The 16,917-nt window shown below is 36.2% G+C and overlaps 2 protein-coding genes across 3 annotated transcripts in view; both read right to left on the bottom strand.

The window, feature by feature from the left end:
- dnajc2 (DnaJ (Hsp40) homolog, subfamily C, member 2) overlaps positions 1 to 1,864 on the bottom strand; it is a 16,121-nt gene extending 14,257 nt beyond the window's left edge. For both annotated transcript variants that reach the window (XM_016510985.1, XM_016510986.1), the window contains exon 1: positions 1,627 to 1,864. In XM_016510985.1, the coding sequence (XP_016366471.1) occupies positions 1,627 to 1,681 (55 nt within the window). In that variant the 5' untranslated portion in view covers positions 1,682 to 1,864. The remainder of the gene's footprint in view (positions 1 to 1,626) is intronic.
- A 2,738-nt stretch (positions 1,865 to 4,602) lies between these two features.
- Positions 4,603 to 14,457, bottom strand: LOC107707099 (diphosphoinositol polyphosphate phosphohydrolase 3-beta-like). Its single transcript, XM_016510984.1, has 5 exons — positions 14,034 to 14,457; positions 7,055 to 7,165; positions 6,875 to 6,919; positions 6,683 to 6,770; positions 4,603 to 5,717 (listed from the first exon to the last, which is right to left on the bottom strand). Exons 1-5 carry the CDS (start codon positions 14,127 to 14,129, stop codon positions 5,518 to 5,520), a joined length of 540 nt encoding a protein of 179 aa, XP_016366470.1. The 5' UTR covers positions 14,130 to 14,457; the 3' UTR covers positions 4,603 to 5,517.
- Positions 14,458 to 16,917: the final 2,460 nt, after the last annotated feature.

Genomic DNA, 16,917 nt, shown 5'->3' with positions numbered 1-16,917 from the left:
TTAGAAAAGATTTCTATTTTAAATAAATGCTCTTCTTTTTAACTTTTTATTCATCAAAGAATCCTGAAAAAAAGTATCACAGGTTCCAAAAAAATATGAAGCAGCACAACAGTTTCCAGCACTGATAATAAATCAGCATATTAGAATGATTTCTGAAGATCATGTGACTCTGAAGACTGGAGTAATGATGCTGAAAATACAGCTGCGCATCACAGGAATAAATTAGATTTTAATGTATATTAAAATATAAAAACACTATTTTACATCGTAATAATATTTCACTATGTTACATTTTTTCCTGTATTTTTGATAAAATAAATGCAGCCTTGATGAGCATAAGAGACTCCTGTAAAAACATAAAAAATCGTTCTGATCCCAAACTTTTGACCGGTAGTGTATATACCGATCAGGCATAACATTATGACCACCTTCCTAATATTGTGTTGGTCCCACTTTTGCTGCCAAAACAGCCCTGACCCGTCGAGGCATACACTGAAGGTGTGCTGTGGTATCTGGCATGTTAGCAGCAGATCCTTTAAGTCCTGTAAGCTGCGCGGTTGGGCCTTCATGGATCAGACTTGTTAGTTCAGCACATCCCACAGATCCTCGATCGGATTGACGCAACAAACTGCGATGCACTGTGTATTCTGACACCTTTCCATCAGAACCAGCATTAACTTCTTGAGCAGTTTGAGCTCCAGTAGCTCGTTTGTTTGTTCGGACCACACGGGCCAGCCTTCGCTCCACACGTGCATCAGTGAGCCTTGGCCGGTTCACCACTGATCCTTCCTTGGACCACTTTTAATAGATAGACCGGGAACACCCCACAAGAGCTGCAGTTTTGGAGATGCTCTGACCCAGTCATCTAGCCATCACAATTTGGCCCTTGTCAAACTCGCTCAAATCCTTACTCCTGCCCATTTTTCCTGCTTCTAACACATCAACTTTGAGGACAAAATGTTCACTTGCTGCCTAATATATCCCACCCACTAACAGCTGCCGTGATGAAGAAATAATCAGTGTTATTCACTTCACCTGTCAGTGGTCGTAATGTTATGCCTGATCGGTGAATATATGTTATGTTATGTTTGTATGTATATATATATATATATATATATAACATCTAAATTATGTCATAAATTAACATAAGAAAATCACTTACATTAAGTGCACTTAGCAGTACAGTATTTGTTATTGTTTATTAAAAATACATCACTTCACTGATTTTTTTCCAGTCTTCATTGTTTTACATTGCACATTATCTACTTAACAAATTATATAAATCTTACTAAATGCATCTACTTCCCTCTAAATTGTATATGTCAGTTTTTCCAAAGCAAGATGACTTTTTACTTTGTTTTCACTATGTTTTGAGATAAACCTCTTTACATAAATTAAAATCAATTTAGAATAAATGCAAATAAGTTTGGTGACAGACGCAGCTGATCATTTGTTTCTGTGTTTTCACTCAATTCAGCTCTCAGCGATAAAGCATGCCAATACGAGCTAATCACAACACCTGAATATGAGAAGTCTTTCTAATATGGTGTGATTTGTCCAGATGAGTGTTTGTCATCGGGATGATACAGATCTGAATCTCTCTCTCATCATTACTGTCACACTTACCGGCGACCGGGTTATAGAGCGCTGTAAGCTGCCCGTCTGACGCCTCCTTCAGCATCTTCACTAGTTCACACACACGGACGACCTAAAGAGCTCGCATTAGCGTGAAAGATCGGCTCGATTCGGGTATTTCTAAGCCGCTGTTCCGCCCCGGTCTGCCAGATCCACATGGGCCGCGCACAGCTGTCTGCTGGGGAACTTTGTGTTACATTCACAGCCTTCCGCCGCGCTGCAGCGTGATGACATTCGGTTCCGCTACTACAGAGTTCCAATTAGACCAATTCACCATGGTAACGATAATTCCCGCCAAAATACTACTTAATTTTATTACTGTAAAACCATAATAAGTTTTTTTTTTTCAAATCAAAGTAAAAAGCAGAATAACCTTCTGTACAACAGTGCCTGACTAATATGACACCACAGTTTAATAGTAGCTACTAGTCATGTTACACAGCCAGCCTTCCGCCGCGCTGCAGCGTGATGACATTCGGTTCCGCTACTACAGAGTTCCAATTAGACCAATTCACCATGGTAACGATAATTCCCGCCAAAATACTACTTAATTTTATTACTGTAAAACCATAATAAGTTTTTTTTTTCAAATCAAAGTAAAAAGCAGAATAACCTTCTGTACAACAGTGCCTGACTAATATGACACTACAGTTTAATAGTAGCTACTAGTCAAATGATGGCATTTTGCTAGAAATTATGGCAAATTTATTTATTTTTATATGCATTTATTTATTTTATATGCAATAATTTTAAATAAGCTTAAAAATTAGAATAAGACTTTAATGTTCTACAACTTTTACTCATTACTGAATAATATAGTGATATAATTATTTATATAGTGAATAATGTAATTCTATAATATACTGTAATACAGTATTTACAGAAAAGGTACTGTAATACAATTTTTTTATTAAATAAGCATGAATTAAGGATATAGGATATATAAATGCAATGTAATTTAAATATTATATTTGCAGTATAGTAATAAAAACAATATAGGGAAAAAATCTATGAAATTATAGATAAATTATTACTACTACTATTATTATTATTAATACCCTATAAGGATTTCAGATGCCAGCTGAACGATTAGAATTGGCAGTATTTGTCTCGTGATTCATCAGAAAATGCCATTTTAATTGATCACAATTCACATTTCTTCCATGTGATACAATCTTTATTGACAAATAAAAATATCCATTATGAACATCTGTACAGATTACAGTAAACATACAGAAACTGTTGGCATCTCAGAACAGGTAAGAGACAGTCTGACTCACAAACCTGTAAATCTACCAAAACACTCCTCAGGCCGTATGCAGTTTACAGTTCACGCCTCACATAGCATCAGTATGTGGAAACCCGAAACATTAGACTGTACATCTCGTGTGGCGAATAACTTCACCATAACACTCCTGTTTTTTGTTTTACTAAAGGACGTAGTCCAAATGTTTTAGGAAACGTACATTTAGTTAGTTAGTTTTGACACTTCACATCTCAGTGTAATCTAAAGGAAAGTGTTATGTGTACAACAGCTCAATCCAAGCGAACGACTGGCACTGACCTGTCCATTTTCACACATCAAAACACATCCGCAACACACACAAACTAAACATGAGCTGGAGGGACGTGTTGGGGTTCAGTGTGCTTACAGCAGATCTGAGATCAGCCCACTCACAGCCACTGGAGAGATGCATTCAGAGCAGCATCCAGCAACAAATGTGCATCAGTGTTTCAAACAAAAAACAATGACAGTACAATGAGTTGTTAAAAGTTTCAAAGGAGGAAAAAGGCACCCAATCCTCACATCTGACAGATATTCAAGGCTTTGCTGGTGCCAAAAATTCATTTGGGTTAATCTCACGAAGCATTTACAGCTCATATTTCGTCTTATATATATATATATATATATATCATTTTTTTAATGGAAAATGTAGCCTATTTCAATGACCATTTACATTTTTTTATATTGTGATCTATAAAGATATAGATTTTTTTGCATAAAGAAAATGAAATCTATTTTAATGACTTAATTTAAAATACATCTCGTGTGGCGAATAACTTCACCATAACACTCCTGTTTTTTGTTTTACTAAAGGACGTAGTCCAAATGTTTTAGGAAACGTACATTTAGTTAGTTAGTTTTGACACTTCACATCTCAGTGTAATCTAAAGGAAAGTGTTATGTGTACAACAGCTCAATCCAAGCGAACGACTGGCACTGACCTGTCCATTTTCACACATCAAAACACATCCGCAACACACACAAACTAAACATGAGCTGGAGGGACGTGTTGGGGTTCAGTGTGCTTACAGCAGATCTGAGATCAGCCCACTCACAGCCACTGGAGAGATGCATTCAGAGCAGCATCCAGCAACAAATGTGCATCAGTGTTTCAAACAAAAAACAATGACAGTACAATGAGTTGTTAAAAGTTTCAAAGGAGGAAAAAGGCACCCAATCCTCACATCTGACAGATATTCAAGGCTTTGCTGGTGCCAAAAATTCATTTGGGTTAATCTCACGAAGCATTTACAGCTCATATTTCGTCTTATATATATATATATATATATATCATTTTTTTAATGGAAAATGTAGCCTATTTCAATGACCATTTACATTTTTTTATATTGTGATCTATAAAGATATAGATTTTTTTGCATAAAGAAAATGAAATCTATTTTAATGACTTAATTTTTAAAAAATATTTAATCTCCCTAAAATGTATATATATATATAATTTTTAATAAGGAAAATGAAGCCCATTTCAATGACCAATTAGATTTTTTTATTCCCATTTTTAATTGTGATACTTATTAGATTTTTTATTACCGCAATACAGTATTTACAGTACAAAATAGTTAAATAAGCATGAATTAAGGGCAGTAAAACAAATAATATACAATATAATTTAAATAAATAATGATAAAAAAAATTGTGCATTATAGTAATAATAAAATAGGAAAAATGTGTCATAGAAAATTCTAATGGTCTTAAAAATAGGCTGCTTTAGCTTTAAGTATATATATATATATATATATATATATATATAATTACATTTTTGTAGTGAAATAGGACCTGTGCATGTTCTTGACTGGCTCCGTGAGATTCGCCCGTTAGCATTTTTTCTTTTCTCTGACAAAATTCACAGTTCTGTTCTTGTCAAAATCACCTAAAGAAAGACCTCATAGAAAGAGTTAAGAGCAGAAAAGATTAATACATTTGCATTGTAGTTAAAAACCATCATACATTATTCGTCATCTTCGGTCTTTTAGTATATCTACAAACGTTTATTTTTTAATCAAAGCACAAGATGAGATTACGACCCTCCTGCTCACCATCTAATTCCCAGAAATCTCATCGACCGGAATCTCTGATGCTTTCAGGAATCCAGTTATCCGGTCAGGAGCAGCAGTGAAGGGGGCTTTTAAAGGGCTCGTCTGAGTCTTAAAGGGAAGTCTGGGGTCACGACAGCGCTAATGGACTGAATTCAGAAAGGTCAAATGCTGAAAAAGCCACGTGGAATGAAACGGACATTCCCTACGTCACAATCCCAGAATGCCGAGCTCTGCAGGTGAGAGTGATGGAGGAATAATGGAAGTGCACTTCCATGTAACTGGTTTGTAAAGCTGGTCAATAATAATTATTCAGTTACAACAACTAAAACCGATCAGCCGACTGTAACTGACTTCAAAAATAAATCATTAAGGCATTCTTCACCGCAAATCCCACACGACTTTGGTTTGTCCCTCTAAAGAACGTCCCAAAGGTGCCTAAGAGGTGCTGTGAGGGTCATAAAGGCCCTGGAGATGTGTGTGGGTGGTTCATGTAGACAGAGGAGTGTTGATGTGTGTGTGTTGTTCTGTATGTGTGTGTGTGTCCTATCTGCGTGCGGTTGACGCCGGAGCGCTGAAGAGCGGTGTGAGGGTGCTGGGAGATGTTTGGGGCAGGAGCAGGTTGCCGTTGGTGGTAGTGGATGGGCGACTGATCCGCAGGCGTCTCAGGTACTCAGCGTGAACAGGTTTGTGGCTCTGCAGGACCTTGATGGCCTCGTCGACAGGAAACCATTCGCGCTTACGACCTACGGGACAAATACTGCAGCATGAGCAAAATACACTGGCAAATACTGCAGATATTAGAATGTTATGAATACATGTACTGTGGGGTCTCAAATCATTCTTGAAACATGGATCATCATCGAGCAATAGAAAAATTCAATTAAATACAATTAAATAAAAAAATGCAATAAAATTTAAATAAAAATATATTTTTTGAGGGTTTGAGGGTTAATTTTTTTGGGAGATTTTCTTATCATCTTTCATATTTTTGCAATAAAGATAAGGTTGAATTGAACTGAACTGAATTTAAGGGGGAGGATGGGAGGACAGTTAAAAAATATACATAAATTGTGTTATCCTTCATATTTTTGCAAAAAATATTTAAATTAAATTAAATCTAATTTAATAAAATTCAAATTTAAAGATTAATTTAATTTTAAGGAGCAGGGAAAGGATTAAATAGGCAGTTAAAAAACATATGTATACAGGGTTTTTTGGAGATTTTCTTATTATCTTTCATATTTTTCCAATATAAATATTTTTAAATCAAATTATAAAATAAAATAACATTTCATTTAAAGAAATTAAGTGAGCAGGGAAAGGATGGGAAGGAAGTTTTAAATAGGTATGTCTATTTTCTTGCATAGTTTTGCAATAAAGATATAGTTTAATTGAATTAAAATGAACTGAACTGAATTGAATTTAAGAGGGGATGGGAAGGCAGTTTAAAAATAAATTTAAATTGCGGTTTTTTTGGAGATCTTGTTATCATTCATATTTGTGCAATAAAGATATGGTTTAAATTACATTAAATAAAAAATGCAAATAGATGCATTTTCACTTGTGGTCTTAGACTTATAGACTAACAGATGAAACCAGTGTGTGTGTGTGTGTGTGTGTGTGTAATATACATGCAATCAGGAGACCCCGAGGGCTGAATACCTGCAGATGCATCACAAAAGCAGCACGCAATCACATACAAACTCACCAATATTGACCGAGTCCTCCCAGGCATCCAGCGTCTCTGTGACTGTCAGCACATACACGTACGTCCGGTGTTTCCGGTCCTGGTTCTGCTGTTGTTGAAAAATAAACTCTTTCAGTATGAGGGGCTGTAATCTCATCACACATCCATTCAGGAGTCTAAACCATCCAATCAGGAGAGGGAGAAGAGCCTTACCTCAAACACGCCAAGCAAACGTCCTAATTTACCCTTCACTCCAGCCTGAGGGAGAGAGAGAGAGAGATAGAGATCAAATCCACAACAATCCTTCATTTAGCCATGAGACTCCCAAAGTCAGGTAAATATCACCAGTAAAACCCTGACTGCTAGAAATGATGTTAAATGACAATGTGGCACCTCCTCGAAGACCTCCCGTACAGCAGCTCCACACGGCTCCTCCTCCGGCTCCATTCCTCCACCAGGAACAATCCACTGATCCGGGTTTCGACTGCTGCTGACCAACAGCACCTGCAGAAACCAGTGCAGAACTGATTCAGTCTCAGAGAACCGTGGGATAGACGGCCAGAATATTTCTGCTTTTAAAGCCTCTAGTCTGCTAGGTTTCTGTCGTAAGTGCTTTACTGTAAACACACTTCCCATTACTGTGCATTTGTGGTTCGTCACAGTTACTTCATCAAAACACACTAATCTCTGTTTACACTCATTTATTGGGTTTAATGAAACGGAACAACGATGTCATGATATTTCGACACAGATTTTGTGATCTGAAGGGGAGCACAATGTTTACTGTATGTGTATGCTCAATACTTTAGAGTCTGGCCCAGCGTTATTTTATATATATATATAATTAAAACTGTAGTTTTAATTAATATTTTGGATTAGTTTGTATTTTAATATTTTATAAATATATTAAATATATTTTCTGTTTTCATTTTGATTTTAAAGTTTTAGTAATTTTGTTGTGTCATTTTTATGTCTATATAGTTCTTTTAATTATTTTTTAAAATTTAGTTATTTTAATGCATTAAGTTAAACTAAATGAAAATGATCATGTTTCCTGGTATAAAGTAAGTTTAAGGTTTTATTTTATTTTATTTTATTTCAGTTAAGTTTTTTTTTCCAAGTTTTTTTTATGGGTTTTAGTTTTAGTTAATGATAATAACCCTGGTCTGACCACCTTTTTAGAAAATAGCAAGAATAAAATACAAACAAAATATCATATTAAAGAGCATTAGAAGGTTATACATCACATAAAACATTAATTACAAGGCCGCACAAATTAAATAACAATGTCTGCACTGCTTTCATGCGCTTACTTTACTCTGACACAATCAACAAATATTAGATCAAAATGAAGTTGTTCAAGTAAAACATTCCCAGCTCAAAGATGACTATACCGATTATGCAAAAATAAAATCAGCCATTTCCTTATTTTGAATTCGTTTTTATTGTTATTTTTTTAATATATTTTAAATTTTCATTCTTCAACCCCATTTCAACCTAGTTTCATTATTAGTTTAATTTTTAGTAATTTTATTATGTGCTTTTGCCATTTTGTTTTTTTACTTAAAAACGTTTTACTTCTTTTTAAATATTACTATTTATGTTTCATTTATTTTGTATTTCAGTTTTACTTTATTTTTTTCCAGCTAGTAATTTTAGTGCTTCAACTTAAACTTATTTCAGTTAGTTGCCAAGGCAACATATCTAATTTTCATTTTTTTTTTTTTTCATCTAATATTTTTATTTTATTTTTGGCTATCACTTCAGTTAACAAAAATGTTTTTAACGATAATAACCCTGCTGTGAGTGACTTTTGACAGATGGACGCAGCGGAAGTGCAATTGTGACGGCACATCTTGCTCTCTGATTGGCTAATCCTCCAGCTGCTGATCAGCCCTCAGGTGTGTCCTGCACTAAGAGGATTGTGGGATTGATTGTGGTGGCATTGTGACATCACATGCGTCTGTCAAGTTCATGACACCTGCTGTCACTGGTTATTTTTACGATGTGCCTCATAGCTGACAGTGAGGAACGGGTCACCTGCTCAAAGAGTTTGTGTTACAGAAACCACAAAAGAAAGCTTTCTGTACACAGGATTTTAATATATATGTAGCATCTGAATTGGTTTGTGTTCAAAACACACTAACAGTTCTTCTGTTTACATGCAGTGCATTTAAAACCCAATTGTTTTCTTAAAACACGTTAGTCCAGTTCTGGTTTCCCACAGATAACCAGGGCCGGTCACACATGACCATAAGCTTAATGTTGTACAAAAGAGCTTTTTCTCAACTACTCAATCAACAAAACAACCATGACCTGTGTGTTCTTGTCACTCTGTGATGAAGTACAGTACCATACAGTTCAAGAAAAGTGCATGACAATGAAACCTCTTGTACAAACAGATTTGAGAATCACTCGAACACAACCAGTAATTTACAGTCCCATAATTCCACCCTGCCAAATCTCATGAAAAGACATGCATATCACATTTGACACTAAAACAACAATAAAAAGGATAATGTACAGTCAAACCAATCATTATAGCAAAATAAACTCTGAAATGGTGATCAGGACTCAAAATTGAGGGGTCTTGTCTCTTATTGCATGGCTGTTTACCAAATAAAAATCAGCCTGAAATAACTTACCAAAATAAATAAACAAGTAAATAATAAACAAGTTATTCTAGACTGACACACACACACATACATATACATACATATATATATATATTATTTATGACAATATACATTTATTATAATTATTATTCTCACTTTTTACATTAGGAAATCAGCATTAAAGGCAGTAAACAAAAACTGTTGTGATGAATAATTCAGAATTTAAATATATCATTCATAGTTTTTCCTATAATATATCATCAATGTATCATATATAATGGAATAAATAATTCACCTCTTCATAGTCTTAAAGTCAGCTTGAAATTGAAAACAAAATCTACTTTTTATGATCCATTGATTCGGGATGGACATAATTAAGTCTGACCCAATTTTTTTGTTCAGAAATTCATCATCACATTACTGTAGTAAAATGGATGGTGAAAGAAAGTCATTTCATGTTGACATGAAGAGGTTCTCAATGACGCATCAAGGACGTATGTAATCAAAACAAAGTGGGTGTAAAACATGAATCATCAGGTGTTTAATTAACATGACGAAATCACAGCCGCTTGAATCCAGCGGTCAGAACCAGAATGATCAAACACTAGAGCAAAGAGATGAAGTATCATGCTGATTTAGAGTTTAATGCATAAACATAAGAGATATGATATGATTTTTGCATGTAAACTCACTGCTGTCTTTCATAACTGGATAAATAGGATTATATTTTAAAATATAATTTTCTCCTCACACGACCAGAGTTTTCCGGTTTCTGTGACTTTCACCCAATGTCACCGCAGCAGAGCACTATGGACTTATTACAAAGACAAACACCCTGGAGCAACCCTGGGGTTAAGCGTCCTGTTTAAGGACACACTGGTGCATTTCAGTTGAACTAACCAGCCTTAACCACTACACCACAAATACACCCAGACAAGGAACATTTATCAGCATCATCACTTAATAAAAATCAGGTGACTACAGTGAATTGTACGGTTGAAATAATTCTTGAATGCATACGCATGTGATTATTTTAGCAGTGGAATGTCACAGACAGTTATTCTAAATCTGCTGTATGTTTACAATAACTCAGATTCTAGGAAAACAAGACTGTATTTAATAATAAACATGATGCTAAATGGAGGAAGGCAGTGACGTTTGTCCTGATTTCCCAGAACTAGTCTCATGTTTAAAAAGGTTTGCATCATTGATTCTGTTATTTTCCTGTTTATTATTGTGAAGCTGCTTTGAAACTATCTGTATTTTAATAGTGATTATTTGTAATTAATTAATTAATTAATATTGATTATTTATTTATATTCTCTTGATTATTTAAGGTTAATTATTTGCAACATCCAAAAAGTAATCTCAGCTGCATTGTTCCAAACCTATGAGTTTCTTTCTTCTGTTGAACACAAAAGAAGATATTTTGAGAATGTTTGTAACCAAACAGTTGACAGTAACCATTGACTTCCATGGTATTTTATTTTTCATACTATGGCTAGTCAATGGCTAGCAGCAACAGTTTGGTTACAAACATCCTTCAGAATATCTTCTTTTGTGTTTAACAGAGGAAAGAGATTCATACAGGTTTGAAACTATTTGAGGGTGAGTAAATGACAGAATTTTTCTTTTTGGGTGAACTATCCCTTTAAGGTTTTACCAGTGTAGAAAGATAAGCTTGAGCATGTGTTAATGTTTTCTTAATTTATGCTTACGTGAAAGTGCAATAATTCTAATTACATGTAAAAAGAAATTTCTCAATAGAAAAGTTTCATGATTAATAATCACAGTTAATCAAAATAATCATGATTATTAATTTAACCATTATTGTGCAGCATTGTATAAAGCACTATTGACTGTTTTAGACACCTGTAGCATCTTATGGTCACGCATTTTTGAACAACTGTAAGCTTTTGTATAAGATAAATCGCTGGGATGATTTTTAAATGTACTAACACGCTCTCGCTGTTGCTGATCACCGCTGGGGCGAGAGACTATGAAGTGCGCTGAATGGGAGGGATTTTGACTCATGCGCTCGCTGATCCTCTGCCCCCTAATCACCCTCTTTCACTCCGACACAAAGAGCAGCCATTTCAATTGAGTTCCCCCTCATGCAGTGCCAGAACTGTTTGTGGAGCTGTTCTGAGATCAGCGGGCATGAGCGAACACGCCACTGTGATGGCTGAGACTACAGTGTGGATAGGAAGCAACCCCAGATTTACACCGGCAATCGCTCACGACAGCTCAAACAACTCAGATTCTTCTCTTTGGTTACTTGGAAACAAGAAAGCAACAGAATGAAGGATTGTCAGGAAAGCAGAAACCTCTGAAAATGGCCACTTAAAGGAATAGTTCACCCAAAAATGAAAATTTGCAGAAAATGTGCTCACCCTCAGGCCATCCAATATGTAGATGAGTTTGTTTCCTCATCAGATTTCGAGAAATGTAGCATTTCCATCTCTTGCTCACCAATGGATCATCTGCAGTGAATGGGTGCCGTCAGAATGAGTCCAAACAGCTGATAAAAACATCACAATAATCCACAAGTAATCCATACCACTCCAGTCCATCAATTAATGTCTTGAGAAGTCAAAAGCTGCATGTTTTCCATCACGAATGCATTTTTAGTGTCAAACCATCACTTCTGGCCAAAATCCATAATCCATAATAATGCTTCCAACAATGAAAAACTCTCCTGTTGTGTCTCACATCAAAATCCCCCTACATATTTATTTAGATCTGTTTTGGCTTGTAAACAGTGCTTAATCTGTGCACAGTTCTGTCCTGATTCAGACAAGATGACTTTTTCACTGGAGAAAGCAATATTCTGGATAGAAGACTCGTATTTTAGCTGGAAGCAATAGTTTGAAGTTAAAAACCTCTTAATGATGGATTTCTTACAAACACATGCAGCTTTTGTCTTCTCCAGATGTTAACTGATGGACTGGAGTGGTGTGGATTATTGTGATTTTTTTTCAGCTGTTTAGACTCTCATTCTGACGGCACCCATTCACTGCAGAGGATCCATTGGTGAGCACGTGATGGAATGCTACATTTCTCCAAATCTGTTCCTGTGAACAAACTCATCTACATCTCCAATGGTCTGAGGGAGAGCAAATTTTCAGAAATTTTAATTTTTGGATGAACTATTTCTTTAAGCACAAAACTCACTTGTGTGCATTAACACTCACATATCTTTAAGTTTATGATGTGATTAATTATTTACAAGATGCGCTCAAGACTTTACTGGTCACCCACAAGACGATTAAACTCTTTTATTGTCTCTATTCATATTAAATCACAAACTAAACACGAAAACTAATAAAAAGCAGCTCACTTTGGGGCTGATAAGAGATACTCAGCAACAAACCTTTAGAACAAGAAAATCCAAAACGAGTTGGATATGACAACAATGCTTTTATGTTTTTTAAAAAAATGTGATTTTTCAAAAGGTGTCACTGGGTGATATACAGTGGGTACGGAAAGTATTCAGACCCCCTTAAATTTTTCACTCTTTGTTACATATCTTTAAGTTTATGATGTGATTAATTATTTACAAGATGCGCTCAAGACTTTACTGGTCACCCACAAGACGATTAAACTCTTTTATTGTCTCTATTCATATTAAATCACAAACTAAACACGAAAACTAATAAAAAGCAGCTCACTTTGGGGCTGATAAGAGATACTCAGCAACAAACCTTTAGAACAAGAAAATCCAAAACGAGTTGGATATGACAACAATGCTTTTATGTTTTTTAAAAAAATTGGATTTTTCAAAAGGTGTCACTGGGTGATATATGCCATTCAATCTCATGTCTTTTCACAACAGTCCTCTGTCAGAAGCGGATGAACCTGGTGCAGCTGTATACATGCATAAACAGGGAGTTTCAGAGAGCTGCAGTCTGACGTGTTTTTATTGCATAACTGCTCTATGGAGGCCCAGTGACCGACAGTCTAAAGTGCCTTTAAGTCATAGGTGACAGGGGACGGACATGTGTGCAATGACAAAAATAGACAGATAAATAGATAAAGGTAAATGAAAGGTTTAATCCAGTTTTCTAATGGGTTATTATACAGTTGAAACAGGTTTACTTGACTAATGAGGCTCAATGAGATTTTGGCCAGTGCAGAGTTGTGTGACAGAGATTATAGCCCTGGATGAGAATCAAATGAACAGATGTGCTCTAGATTACACTGTGCAGTGATCTGAACAGTGCATGCTGCAAAAAACTTCACTTTCTAAGAACTATTTTGGCCAGTGCAGCGCTGTGTGACAGAGATTACAGCCCTGGATGAGAATCAAATGAACAGATGTGCTCTAGATTACACTGTGCAGTGATCTGAACAGTGCATGTTGCAAAAACTTCACTTTCTAAGAACGGATCTCACTGACCTCAGAAAAACTGATCTCAGATCACTTCCAGCACTCCAGATGTAAACAATCTGGTGTGTCTGTATAGTGCATTATTTGTTTGTGTATTGTGTCTGCAATTTTCCAAGTCATATAATCAATGTATCTACGTATCCATCCATGATGAAACACAGCACTGATAGATGACACATCACATGACAGCATACTAGAACCTGATTGATAGCTCTTATATATACAGTACGTTATATACATATACACTCTCCAAATATCTGTATGCTCACTTATATTCTGACTGGGCCTCAGGTAAAAGTGTCAGTGAGTGTTGATACACTGATTTATTATCCGAGCATCATGCTCGGTTTAGATAATATCTCGGTACCTCATCCTCCCGTTCGTTTTTGAAGCACAGACACGCCGCTCGCCGCTTGAATCCTTCCCGGTCGAACGTCCGCGTCTGGTTCGGTTTGAACTTCATGCTGAAATCCCGTCGGTGACGGTCGGTCCTTCCGTAGATTTATCCGACCGGTCAGCAATGCTCCGTGAGTCACTGGAGAGGCGAACCAGTACCGGGCTGGACCGAGCCTACGGGTTTTCGTTGGTTTTCAATCCAGTTTAAATCATTCCTTCGCGTTTAGTCCAGCAAATTCGATTCTTTAACGACGACTTTGCATTCCGCTGTCCATTCCCAGGTCAGAATATCTCGTTTTTCCCCGGTTTATATATATATATATACGTGCGTGGTGGGCCGGGTGCGAAATTACTAACTCTAGTACGTTGACGGCTCGGTACTTAATATTCATGAGTTAAACCGTCAGCATTGGAAGGTTACCAGGCAACGTCAGCATATATTATTCAACCGCGTTCACCACTGGAAGGCAACGCCTCGACGTCACCACAAGCTAATTAATATACATGAGCGACACCTCGGCCGTAGTAGGATTTAAAGACTTCCGTCAGGCGGATCCGTGAACTGTGCTCACACTCTTCCGTTGCCGCATAACTGCGTGGCCTCCTGTCACATATACTGCAGGTAGATTTGACATAATTTGTCTTATCTTTTACTATTAATTTATAAATAGATGTTTAGACAAGACACATACTTTGAGCATCAGATAATTCACGGTAGACGTTATCCATAGACATATCCGTTGATCACAACAAATATAAATCAGTTCTGGCAAGATTCATCTAACAAGATTTTGAACAAACGTCCTTCCAGTAACGTTAATAGAACGTTCGTTTAAAGTTATTGTTATTTATTTATTTATTTTCTCTAACGTTTGCATAACCAAAGAAAAAAATGCTTTTAAAACTGTTAAAAAAAACTGGACGTTTTGAACGGCAAGATGTTTTTGTTAGCCGATTATCAACTTGTGTTCCGACAAAATATGTAGATATTATGACTAAAAAATACATGAATGCAGAAAATGCAGAATGCATATTAAATAAATACTGTGCACCATTCCCAACCAGCTGCATATACAGCAGTGCATTAACGCATTTAATGTAAAATAAAATAAAATAATAAAATAACCATGGTAATACCATTTGTAAATTTTTCTCTAATGTAGTGCTGTTAATGACGACCTGGAACGCTGGACTTTGGCATACAGATACTGATCTGATTGAATTATGGTGATGACATTGTTTAACTTTGACAAGAAAAGATTTTGACAACATTTTTTCCTGTTATCACTGTGCAAACAGAAACAGTTTGGGAGAGAAATGTCATGAGCAGGTTTGAGTGAAACTAGAAGCACTTTTAATGATAAACACTCTTAAAGGGATAGTTCACCCAAAAATGAAATACTCTCATAGATTTTGTTACCATTGCCATGCATTATACGACTGATAGACTGCAACGGTTAAAGTTAAAAATCATCATATGTGTTCTACTGAAGAAACAAAGTCACCTACATCTTGGATGCCCTGGGGGTAAGCAGATAAACATCAAATTATCATTTTTGGGTGAACTATCCCTTTAATGACACTATTTTTCAAGGTAGGTTTAGTTTTAAAATCATTAGTGCAATTGGACATTTGACTCAAAACCAAAGAGTTACTGGGGTATAGACCTGTGACAACTTGCCCTATAATATTATCACCAATAAAATTATAGAGAATAATTGTTCTTGGGCGGATTTAGTAACTAACCTAAGACAGACATCACCGCACATGCCTGCAGTTGTCATGTCTTTAATGAGTGAATTACAGACATCTGGTTAGTGGGGAATGCTCTAAAACCTGTTGCCTTAGCTTAGTGCTAACATGTGTCATGCTGACGTAGAATACAGCATGAAACTCAACATGGGCCAAACTCGTTAAGCACATTAATCAGACAACAGCACAATGGAAATAAAAGTTTGCCATGAGCTCAACAGATTTTAAGACAGAACAGAGAAGCGTGAATCTGTTCACGGCCTTAATGAGATTACATGGATCTGATCGGAGCAACAGCTGCCACACACTCACTGAACGTTACTTTTAATTCACAATTAATGAGCTTCACGAGAGCTGTTTTGCAGAAACTTCATAATGAATATGTACGTTTACTGGTCAGAAAAACTCATCTGCCAGCGCTAAATAGTAAATAGTAATCAGTTCTATTCGTGACCATGTACAAACACTCTGACATTATTACAAGTTATGCTCCCAAGGTCTATAGAAATGCCGTAATGGTAGCCATTCAGACACTGCAGACATAACAAACGGCTCATTAGAAATGAGAAAACAGAAACAAGAGACTGTTTTGATTGCTCTCGATGTCCCAATCCTATAAACGGCCTGCAGACACACACAAACATTCAGGACGGAGAAATGTGGAAGTCAGAAATATCTTCAGCTGCAGCTCTGCACCACTGCTGTTCAGACGGTTATATAACGTGCTGTTTGGTAGAAGAACCGAGTCATGTGGAACAGAAGATAGATGAGACATGACAGACCCACCGTCCTGCGGTTCTCAGTTTGATTCATAAATCCAGCAATGAAGGTCTCAGAGACTCAAATACAGTGAAAGTCTGGGATTAAAAGTCCCATTTAAAGGGAGACAAAACTCCCTTTATATACTGTACTGAAGAACTGACTTTTCATTCATTTCAAATGGGGGAATGTAATTTGTATTTGTATTTGAAGCTTATATTTTTATAAAATTCCATGACAGACCCACCGTCCTGCGGTTCTCAGTTTGATTCATAAATCCAGCAATGAAGGTCTCAGAGGCTCAAATACAGTGAAAGTCTGGGATTAAAAGTCCCATTTAAAGG

Source organism: Sinocyclocheilus rhinocerous, unplaced genomic scaffold, assembly GCF_001515625.1.
Source record: "Sinocyclocheilus rhinocerous isolate Xijiao unplaced genomic scaffold, SAMN03320098_v1.1 scaffold2160, whole genome shotgun sequence".
NCBI lineage: Eukaryota > Metazoa > Chordata > Actinopteri > Cypriniformes > Cyprinidae > Sinocyclocheilus > Sinocyclocheilus rhinocerous.
The sequence above is the reverse complement of the archived record's forward strand: the minus strand, read 5'-3'. Positions and strand labels throughout refer to the sequence as shown.